General features: G+C 45.5%; 1 protein-coding gene across 1 annotated transcript; it reads left to right on the forward strand.

The window, feature by feature from the left end:
* Positions 1 to 5,565: 5,565 nt before the first annotated feature.
* On the forward strand, positions 5,566 to 10,015 carry LOC142185648 (ankyrin repeat and SOCS box protein 12-like). Its single transcript, XM_075261081.1, has 3 exons — positions 5,566 to 6,202; positions 9,316 to 9,497; positions 9,971 to 10,015. The coding sequence occupies exons 1-3, from the start codon at positions 5,590 to 5,592 to the stop codon at positions 9,983 to 9,985; spliced, it is 810 nt and encodes a 269-aa protein (XP_075117182.1). The 5' UTR covers positions 5,566 to 5,589; the 3' UTR covers positions 9,986 to 10,015.
* The last annotated feature ends 2,298 nt before the right edge of the window (positions 10,016 to 12,313 follow it).

Genomic DNA, 12,313 nt, shown 5'->3' on the forward strand with positions numbered 1-12,313 from the left:
TTGGCCAATGTATTCTATTAGCCTGATGAAGTAGAGCTGAATGTGTGTGCTAAGCACACACATTCAGCTCTACTTCATCGGGCTAATAGAATGCATTGGCCAGCGCTGATTGGCCAGAGTACGGAACTCGACCAATCAGCGCTGGCTCTGCTGGAGGAGGCGGAGTCTAAGATCGCTCCACACCAGTCTCCATTCAGGTCCGACCTTAGACTCCGCCTCCTCCGGCAGAGCCAGCGCTGATTGGCCGAAGGCTGGCCAATGCATTCCTATGCGAATGCAGAGACTTAGCAGTGCTGAGTCAGTTTTGCTCAACTACACATCTGATGCACACTCGGCACTGCTACATCAGATGTAGCAATCTGATGTAGCAGAGCCGAGGGTGCACTAGAACCCCTGTGCAAACTCAGTTCACGCTAATAGAATGCATTGGCCAGCGCTGATTGGCCAATGCATTCTATTAGCCCGATGAAGTAGAGCTGAATGTGTGTGCTAAGCACACACATTCAGCACTGCTTCATCAAGCCAATACAATGCATTAGCCAGTGCTGATTGGCCAGAGTACGGAATTCGGCCAATCAGCGCTGGCTCTGCTGGAGGAGGCGGAGTCTAAGGTCGGACCTGAATGGAGACTGGTGTGGAGCGATCTTAGACTCCGCCTCCTCCAGCAGAGCCAGCGCTGATTGGTCGAGTTCTGTACTCTGGCCAATCAGCGCTGGCCAATGCATTCTATTAGCCCGATGAAGTAGAGCTGAATGTGTGTGCTTAGCACACACATTCAGCTCTACTTCATCAGGCTAATAGAATACATTGGCCAATCAGCACTGGCCAATGCATTCTATTAGCTTGATGAAGCAGAGTGTGCACAAGGGTTCAAGCGCACCCTCGGCTCTGATGTAGCAGAGCTGAGGGTGCACAAGGGTTCAAGTGCACCCTCGGCTCTCCTACATCAGAGCCGAGGGTGCGCTTGAACCCTTGTGCACACTCTGCTTCATCAAGCTAATAGAATGCATTGGCCAGCACTGATTGGCCAGAGTACGGAATTCGGCCAATCAGCGCTGGCCAATGCATTCTATTAGCCCGATGAAGTAGAGCTGAATGTGTGTGCTAAGCACACACATTCAGCACTGCTTCATCACGCCAATACAATGCATTAGCCAGTGCTGATTGGCCAGAGTACGGAATTCGGCCAATCAGCGCTGGCTCTGCTGGAGGAGGCGGAGTCTAAGATCGCTCCACACCAGTCTCCATTCAGGTCCGACCTTAGACTCCGCCTCCTCCAGCAGAGCCAGCGCTGATTGGTCGAGTTCCGTACTCTGGCCAATCAGCGCTGGCCAATGCATTCTATTAGCCCGATGAAGTAGAGCTGAATGTGTGTGCTTAGCACACACATTCAGCTCTACTTCATCGGGCTAATAGAATGCATTGGCCAGCGCTGATTGGCCGAATTCCGTACTCTGGCCAATCAGCACTGGCTAATGCATTGTATTGGCTTGATGAAGCAGTGCTGAATGTGTGTGCTTAGCACACACATTCAGCTCTACTTCATCGGGCTAATAGAATGCATTGGCCAATCAGCGCTGGCCAATGCATTCTATTAGCGTGAACTGAGTTTGCACAGGGGTTCTAGTGCACCCTCGGCTCTGCTACATCAGATTGCTACATCTGATGTAGCAGTGCCGAGTGTGCATCAGATGTGTAGTTGAGCAAAACTGACTCAGCACTGCTAAGTCTGCATTCGCATAGGAATGCATTGGCCAGCCTTCGGCCAATCAGCGCTGGCTCTGCCGGAGGAGGCGGAGTCTAAGGTCGGACCTGAATGGAGACTGGTGTGGAGCTATCTTAGACTCCGCCTCCTCCAGCAGAGCCAGCGCTGATTGGTCGAGTTCCGTACTCTGGCCAATCAGCACTGGCCAATGCATTTCTATGGGGAAAAGTTAGCTTGCGAAAATCGCAAACTGACAGGGATTTCCATGAAATAAAGTGACTTTTATGCCCCCAGACATGCTTCCCCTGCTGTCCCAGTGTCATTCCAGGGTGTTGGTATCATTTCCTGGGGTGTCATAGTGGACTTGGTGACCCTCCAGACACGAATTTGGGTTTCCCCCTTAACGAGTTTATGTTCCCCATAGACTATAATGGGGTTCGAAACCCATTCGAACACTCGAACAGTGAGCGGCTGTTCGAATCGAATTTCGAACCTCGAACATTTTAGTGTTCGCTCATCTCTATTAAACACCAGCACTCGTATTATATTATTATTATATACGCTGCTAAACAGAGCTCTCGCTCACACCAAAACCAATCCCCACACTATGGGATACTGTGGCCTTCAGATGATATTCACCGCTGTCTGTCGTACTGTCGTATCGCTTCCATTTAATACACATGCAGAATATTTTACAATAAAGGTTGGTTTTATTAAGAATTTCTTGTGCATTGGTCGTCCTCGTGCACTGATTTTTCTATCTAGAAGAGGTAATTCTGCCATTGTTGCAGGCAGTTCAGTCCTATAATCACATATAGGCACAGTATAGCTATAGGCTCAGCTTACACAGGATCTGCCGCTATTATACATTGCTTTGCTTCAGGTAAATTGGCTGTACTTTGCCCAATGTCAGTGTCTCAGGAGTCGAAGGATCTGGAGAAAACATCAGCTCTACATTTCTTTTCTGATGTTGAAGTTAAAGGGCCCCTCTCTTCATATAGCAAATATTTAATGCCTTACACCATTTCATTGCCGCTGTGCCCCTGAATAATTTATGTCTATATTATTTACATCCATTCACCCGCTCATAAGATAAGGCCCCTGGAAGCATAGCATAGCAGCGGAGGCAGCTGCCACAGGGCCCGGGACATTGGGGGCCCAGAGACAGCTGCTACCGCTGCTATCATTATACTCGGGGGGAAGGGGGTGTCTTTTCGGACCCCCGAGTATAATGATTGGCAGACCGGGAGAGATAAGAAACATAAAATACATGTTACTTACCTCTCCACGATCCTGCCAGGCCTCCTTCCTGACGTCCTTTCTGATGTCTCTGACCTCACATGAACCCGGCCTGCGTCCCGGGTCATGTGACGTCCGACCTCATTGAACAAGGACAGCATCGGAGAAGGCAGCGGAGAAGACAGCGTAGGGGCAGGGGACAGGTAAGTAACAGTAGTTTTTTATGTTTTTATTTCCCCAGGTCTCCAATTCTTATACTCTGGGGTCTGAAAAGAGCCCGCAGTATAATAATTGTTTATGGGTGTCCACAGTGGGACATAATACTGTGCGCAGGGGCCACTATGGGACATAATACTGTGCGCAGGGGCCACTATGGGGTATAATACTGTGTGCAGGGGCCACTATGGGGTATAATACTGTGTGCAGGGGCCACTATGGGACATAATACTGTGTGCAGGGGCCACTATGGGACATAATACTGTGTGCAGGGGCCACTATGGGACATAATACTGTGTGCAGGGGCCACTATGGGACATAATACTTTGTGCAGGGGCCACTATGGGGCATAATACTGTGTGCAAGGGCCACTATGGGACATAATACTGTGTGCAGGGGCCACTATGGGACATAATACTGTGTGCAGGGGTCACTATGGGACATAATACTGTGTGCAGGGGCCACTATGGGGGATAATACTGTGTGCAGGGGTCACTATGGGACATAATACTGTGTGCAAGGGCCACTATGGGACATAATACTGTGTGCAGGGGCCACTATGGGGCATAATACTGTGTACTGGAGCCACTATGGGGCATAATACTGTGTACTGGGGCCACTATGGGACATAATACTGTGTGCAGGGGCCACTATGGGACATAATACTTTGTGCAGGGGCCACTATGGGGCATAATACTGTGTGCAAGGGCCACTATGGGACATAATACTGTGTGCAGGGGCCACTATGGGGGATAATACTGTGTGCAGGGGCCACTATGCGACATAATACTGTATGCAGGGGCCACTATGGGGGATAATGCTGTGTGCAGGGGCCACTATGGGACATAATACTGTGTGCAGGGGTCACTATGGGACATAATACTGTGTGCAGGGGCCACTATGGGACATAATACTGTGTGCAGGGGACACTATGGGACATAATACTGTATGCAGGGGCCACTATGGGGGATAATGCTGTGTGCAGGGGCCACTATGGGACATAATACTGTGTGCAGGGGCCACTATGGGACATAATACTGTGTGTAGGGGCCACTATGGGGGATAATACTGTGTGCAGGGGCCACTATGGGACATAATACTGTGTGCAGGGGCAACTATGGGGGAAAATACTGTGTGTAGGGGCCACTATGGGACATAATACTGTGTGCAGGGGCCACTATGGGGCATAATACTGTGTGCAGGGGCCACTATGTGACATAATACTGTGTGCAGGAGCCACTATGGGGCATAATACTGTGTGCAAGGGCCACTATGGGACATAATACTGTGTGCAGGGGCCACTATGGGACATAATACTGTGTGCAGGGGCAACTATGGGGGAAAATACTGTGTGTAGGGGCCACTATGGGGGATAATACTGTATGCAGGGGCCACTATGGGACATAATACTGTGTGCAGGGGCAACTATGGGGGAAAATACTGTGTGTAGGGGCCACTATGGGGGATAATACTGTATGCAGGGGCAACTATGGGGGGAAATACTGTGTGTAGGGGCCACTATGGGGGATAATACTGTGTGTAGGGGCCACTATGGGGGATAATACTGTGTGCAGGGGCCACTATGGGGGATAATACTGTGTGCAGGGGCCACTATAGGTGATAACAGAATGCACAGAAATGTGTAGGAGGGGGTCGGTCGAGGTCTTCGGCATCGTGTCTCGGGGGGGGGATGTCAAAAGTTCACCACGGGGCCCCGCCATTCCTAGTTACGCCACTGTCTTTTATATTCTCAGCGAGATAACAAGGCTACCACCCACTTGGAGAATCTGAGCTAGTTTATAACATATAACCATCCAGGGGCCATGTCTTATGAACAGGTGAATGTATAAAAAATATCAAATTCAGGGGCACTGTGGCAATTGAATGGTGTGTGGGATTTATCATCTTATGGTCCTCTTTAAAGGGAAGGAAGAAAAGTACTCACAATGCCTGATGAGGCTATAACCTACAAGTGGTTTGGCGATACTTGCATGTATACTTCTGCCCCATGCAATCTCTATGGGATGTTGGAAATAGCTGAGCAATGTACTTCTCTATTTCCCACAGTCTTATAGGTTTAAGGGATTAAAGTTTGGTATGTTTGTAAACTAGCAGCTTTGGTTTTTCAGGACAGTCTGCTTCTGCACTTATATTTCATAGAGTATGTGCGTATACTACAGTCATATTCTATTTCACTATTGAAAGAGATTCAGAATTGCTGCAGTTCTCTTCATCCAGCTTTGCCCGCACAGTGCGCCCTTGCTTGTACAATTGCATTCTTACTTCAGCCCAACCCATTGCCTCTTGTCCGTCACATGGCTGTGATATCACCGAAGGTCCTTTCAGCAATAAGAATCAGGCGGAGCAGGAGAGACTCAGGAAGTTACTGCTACATATCAGATTTGGTCCATACATTCTGTCTCGATACAATGTCAGACATTCTCAGATCTAAAAAGGAGCATGAACTACATGGCAAAGCCCGGGATGCAATGAGGGCAAACAAGCCAGAAGAGCTGCGTGTGTTACTGTCTGACAACAAAGCCCAGAAACTTATCAAGGAAACTGGTGGGCGAGTGCTGTCCTATTGTCTTGTCGACGCCATAGGTCACAGACATTTGGAATGTATTCAAGAATTATTAAAAGCCGGAGCCTACCCGTGCGAAGTGGGTGAATGTCGCCCTGTAATGCGTACAATTATACATGGGGGAGATGTCAGAGTCCTCAAGCTGCTTTTGGACTATGGAGCAAGTCCTGACCCCGTCTACGGCCCTGGAGATTATAAACCTTTGTATTACGGAGTGCGTTTTGCAGATGTCGGCTGTTTTACGCAGTTGCTACTTTATGGGGCTGACCCTGATTATAACTGTTCTGATCGGGATCCAGATGCTCGGTCAGTGCTCGGATTTTGTCTTGCCAACAACTATGAGGTCCCATTTGTAGAACTGCTCGTCCAGTTTGGAGCTAATATGTATATACCTGATATACAGAAAGTCCTCATCCACGCCGACAACGAGGCAGCAAAACTTGTGAAAAGTGAAAAGGGTACGGACGACTTATTCTTCTGAACAGATAATATATGAAGTTTCATCTCTCCTTATTCCTTATAAATATGTTCACCTTCTATATGATCCTTCTACAATATTTCGGCACTGTATATTTGAGAAGTTGATGTAATTGTACTCATGGTACTTTGAAATTTTCTAGAATATTTGCTATGGGGCCCAACAACTAACGGGGGCCATTCCCATTGAGGCCTAGGGTGCAATAAGGGAGAAGTTTGGGTGACTGAATGCGCCTGTAAGACATTACTAAGACATCATAATATCTGAATGTGACATTATTAGAATGACTATTTTCATATGCTGAGATGTCACAGTGTTATACGTGTATCATTCCTGTGGTAATGATGTCATAGTGGATATTACACTTGTACTGTGACATCACTGTGTGTATTATCCTGTACTGTGACATCACTGTGTGTATTATCCCTGTACTGTGACATCACTGTGTGTATCATCTCTGTACTGTGACATCACTGTGTGTATTATCTCTGTACTGTGACATCACTGTGTGTATTATCCCTGTACTGTGACATCACTGTGTGTATTATCCTGTACTGTGACATCACTGTGTGTATTATCCCTGTACTGTGACATCACTGTGTGTATTATCCTGTACTGTGACATCACTGTGTGTATTATCTCTGTACTGTGACATCACTGTGTGTATTATCCTGTACTGTGACATCACTGTGTGTATTATCCCTGTACTGTGACATCACTGTGTGTATTATCTCTGTACTGTGACATCACTGTGTGTATTATCCTGTACTGTGACATCACTGTGTGTATTATCCTGTACTGTGACATCACTGTGTGTATTATCCTGTACTGTGACATCACTGTGTGTATTATCCTGTACTGTGACATCACCGTGTGTATTATCCTGTACTGTGACATCACTGTGTGTATTATCTCTGTACTGTGACATCACTGTGTGTATTATCCTGTACTGACATCACTGTGTGTATTATCCTGTACTGTGACATCACTGTGTGTATTATCCCTGTACTGTGACATCACTGTGTGTATTATCCCTGTACTGTGACATCACTGTGTGTATTATCCTGTACTGTGACATCACTGTGTATTATCCTGTACTGTGACATCACTGTGTGTATTATCCTGTACTGTGACATCACTGTGTGTATTATCCTGTACTGTGACATCACTGTGTGTATTATCCCTGTACTGTGACATCACTGTGTGTATTATCCTGTACTGTGACATCACTGTGTGTATTATCCCTGTACTGTGACATCACTGTGTGTATTATCTCTGTACTGTGACATCATTGTGTGTATTATCCTGTACTGTGACATCACTGTGTGTATTATCTCTGTACTGTGACATCGCTGTGTGTATTATCTCTGTACTGTGACATCACTGTGTGTATTATCTCTGTACTGTGACATCACTGTGTGTATTATCCTGTACTGTGACATCACTGTGTGTATTATCCTGTACTGTGACATCACGTGTGTATTATCTCTGTACTGTGACATTAGTGTGTGTATTATCCCTGTACTGTGACATCACTGTGTGTATTATCTCTGTACTGTGACATCACGTGTGTATTATCTCTGTACTGTGACATTAGTGTGTGTATTATCCCTGTACTGTGACATCACTGTGTGTATTATCTCTGTACTGTGACATCACTGTGTGTATTATCCTGTACTGTGACATCACTGTGTGTATTATCCTGTACTGTGACATCACTGTGTGTATTATCCTGTACTGTGACATCACTGTGTGTATTATCCTGTACTGACATCACTGTGTGTATTATCCTGTACTGTGACATCACTGTGTATTATCCTGTACTGTGACATCACTGTGTGTATTATCCTGTACTGTGACATCACTGTGTGTATTATCCTGTACTGTGACATCACTGTGTGTATTATCCCTGTACTGTGACATCACTGTGTGTATTATCCTGTACTGTGACATCACTGTGTATTATCCTGTACTGTGACATCACTGTGTGTATTATCCTGTACTGTGACATCACTGTGTGTATTATCCTGTACTGTGACATCACTGTGTGTATTATCCCTGTACTGTGACATCACTGTGTGTATTATCCTGTACTGTGACATCACTGTGTGTATTATCCCTGTACTGTGACATCACTGTGTGTATTATCTCTGTACTGTGACATCATTGTGTGTATTATCCTGTACTGTGACATCACTGTGTGTATTATCTCTGTATTGTGACATCGCTGTGTGTATTATCTCTGTACTGTGACATCACTGTGTGTATTATCTCTGTACTGTGACATCACTGTGTGTATTATCTCTGTACTGTGACATCACTGTGTGTATTATCTCTGTACTGTGACATCACTGTGTGTATTATCCCTGTACTGTGACATCACTGTGTGTATTATCCCTGTACTGTGACATCACTGTGTGTATTATCCTGTACTGTGACATTAGTGTGTGTATTATCCCTGTACTGTGACATTAGTGTGTGTATTATCTCTGTACTGTGACATCACTGTGTGTATTATCCTGTACTGTGACATCACTCTGTGTATTATCCCTGTACTGTGACATCACTGTGTGTATTATCTCTGTACTGTGACATCACTGTGTGTATTATCTCTGTACTGTGACATCACTGTGTGTATTATCCTGTACTGTGACATCACTGTGTGTATTATCCTGTACTGTGACATCACTGTGTGTATTATCCCTGTACTGTGACATCACTGTGTGTATTATTACAAAACATGCGTGATTGCAATAATTTACTGGGAAAAGTTTCAGGGTTGCCAAGACTTAACAGAAGTATTGCAAAGCATAGTAGCTAATGTGGTTACTTAGAAGCCCACGTTGCAGAGAAGCTGCTTTATTGTTGCAGATTTTGCTACATTAAAACAAAACACACACTATACAGTATATATTAAACAAACGGTTTGCAAACAGATTCTCATTGGCTGTTTCTATTAAGTTACTGTACTTTTCTTCTTTGGACTATATATAATATAATGTATAATGTTATCCTGTGTCTATAGATTGTTATACCGAACACTAGTGTCTAACTCCAATCTCATCCTGTACGATGGTCTTATCTCCTCTGCAGTTCATCCAAGATCCCTGATGTCTCAGTGCCGGATCGCTATAAGAAGGCGGCTGAAACAAGTGGGGAAACTCCGTCTCCTCGATCAGCTAGAGATCCCTACCGATCTAATAAGATACTTACAGTACCACAATGAGCTGGATTACCCAGACAAGCTGCCACGATATGAGGAAGAACATTTTAAGGTATTCATTAAAGTTGAGCTTTGGTCAGGTGTATTTAGGCTCAGGGTATTCTTAGAAGTTTTCTCAATTCAGGGCCTGTCAGACCTTGCAATTGTTCTATTAAAGGGGATTTCTCATCAAATACATTTAAGGTATGTCCATCGCTCTCTACCATTCAGTCTCTACCTGCTTGACCTAAGGGTTGGCAACCCCCATTCTTCAGCGAGGTGAGGCCCCATCTGAATATGCCATATATGCCCAACCAGTAGTAGTGCCCATGATCAGTACATATACCTGGTATCACCATGATTGTATCCAGCCACAGAATAACACTAACTTGTCACTTGTAAGGCATGGTGAATGCTAAAAAATAAACCTTTAAGAAAACTGCACAATTATGTTTTTTTCCAATCCCTCCCTTCCACCATTCAGAATTTTTCACTGACTTTTCAGGACATTGTACAAAATATTAAATGGCTTTTGCTCCTTTACAGTATGACAGATGTTGAATAACGCGCCCCATGGACCTTCAGACATCCGTGTCCAATGTGGAAGGACTGAAAGAATCCCTAGAATATGGCCATGGATTGTGCAGAAGACGATGTCTAGCAATGGCCTCTACGAGCAGGAACTGTCTAACGTTGCGGCTGTAACTCCTCTGATGGCTCATTAGTTTATACGGGACATGTTACATCACCTGGTGTCTTCTGAATCATATGCTATAAGCCCTGGGTTGTATTCTTATAGTAACAGCGGAGCACTGGGACTGACCAAGCCCTGACATTTTTCTGGTGGTTCAACTGCAGAGAACGACAGGTCAGGAGATCTAGTGATGTCGTGATGTTGTTGTGAATGTTGCAAGAGTTAATCAGTATCAAAGCAGCCTCAGGGGACGTTAGGCTCAGCACCATCTTACCTTTAAGCAAGTCCAATAGACGCAACATCTCCTTGAAAAAGTTTGTTTTAATAAATCTACAAATGAGAATCAAGTGCAATAAAGGCGTGCCCGATCCTGACATTGCATTCATTCTACACATGTGTATAAGTAACATATTAGTTGTCTGTGTGTGTACACTAATCATATGCTGTTTATTCCAAATGACATAAAAGTACAAGAGAAACAGAACAGATTGATATATAAATGTGTAGAGAAAGATTCAGTATCATTTGTATTGTAATAGCATCTACCCACGACTTTGTCCACGGGTTGGTGGTGGTGCTGAGTCGCGTAGAGTTGGTGTATTGGTGGTGGAGATGATCCGCCGTGCACCCCTGGGGTGGTGTTCTCTCTCTCCCGTTGCACCTCCCGTGGCCCCCGTCCCCCCAGCTTCCGAGACTTCCTCATCTTATAGGGCCCCTTGCACCCTTCTGTGGGCCCCCCGTCAGGGAGCCCTCCTCTTCCGCCATGGTTGCACCTCTGCTCCCGTGGCAACCCTTCTTCCATGCTCTCCCTGCTTCGTGTGCCCGGGCGCCCCCCCCCCCCTCTGTGTCCTGCGCACCATCCTTCTGTGCGCTCAGGGTCCCAAATGCCTTACACGGTCAGCCTGCCGTACCCGCACCCTACAGTCCCCCCGGGCGCTACACACCTTGCCCGCGACACGATGGTTGGCTCACCTGCTGCAGCATAGCCGCGTTTGTTTCTGAAGCAGGTTGCAGAGTCGCTGCCGTCGATAGAGTCGTCGGGCCCTGCAGAGCAGGTGGCATGGCTGCGGCGCTCCGAGTAGCCGCCATGTTGGCTGGGTTGCACAGCGGAGACCGGCCCGCCTACAGACTGCCTTGGAGATATCGGGCCACGCCGCTTCTCCACCGGGCCGCCCAGCGCCTGCCGCGCATCAATGGGAGCGCTGCTGAAAGACCTGTGATGACGTCATCTCAGGTCCTGCGGCGGAGCCGGAGTATCGTTTCGCCGGTCGCGGCGGGGCTGTCAGGGGAGTGCGCGTCTTGTGAAGTGGCCTATGTTTTCTTCTGGCTAAATATCTAGGTATGTGCAAAATCTGAGCCAAATTCGTTCAGGTGTTTGGCTGTGATAGTGGAACAAACATCCAAACACACAAACTTTCACATATATAATATTAGTAGGATTAGTAGGATATAATATTAGTAGGATAGGATAGGATTCATTGCACTTTCTTTGCCTTTGGAATAAGACATACTATTTCCATCTTGTCCACTTGTATCAATGAGATGATAACTTTATTCTGTGGGTCGGTATGATAACCGCAATGTCTAATTTATAAAGCGCGTTTTACATTTTACTACATTTGCACAATAAAAACACTTTTATAAAATAAATATGTTGTTTTTGCATCATCATATTCTAAGAGCCATATTTTTTTTAAATATTTCAATTGCTTGAGTAATATAGGGTCATATTTTTTGCAGAACATGCTCTAGATTTCTTTTGTATACTTTTGGGGTGCATTCAACTTTTTGGTCACTTGAATGTTCTTTTAGGAGTAAATTGTTGCAAATAAAAAATACATCATAGCGTCAAAAGAAACCAATGTTACATTGGGTTGTACAGATATTCGTTCACATATAGTCTGCCTACAAAGAGCCGAGTAGGTGTGTTATTGTCTAAAGACAAAGTCAAGAAACTTATTAAGAGAACTAGTGGATATGTGATATCTCCTTGTGCTAAAAATCATAGATGTTTTCAACCCATTGAAGATTCTATGAAAGCTGGAGTTGACCTAAGCCTTGTCTTTGAAGGGAGCCCTTTAATACGAACAATCTATATAAGGGAGGACAGATTTCTTAAGCTTGGACTATTAAGCAAATCCTGATTCTGACCCCTACAAACATGAACGGAGTTGTTTTAGACTATTGCTACTTTC

This window comes from Leptodactylus fuscus, chromosome 11, assembly GCF_031893055.1.
Source record: "Leptodactylus fuscus isolate aLepFus1 chromosome 11, aLepFus1.hap2, whole genome shotgun sequence".
NCBI classification, from domain to species: domain Eukaryota; kingdom Metazoa; phylum Chordata; class Amphibia; order Anura; family Leptodactylidae; genus Leptodactylus; species Leptodactylus fuscus.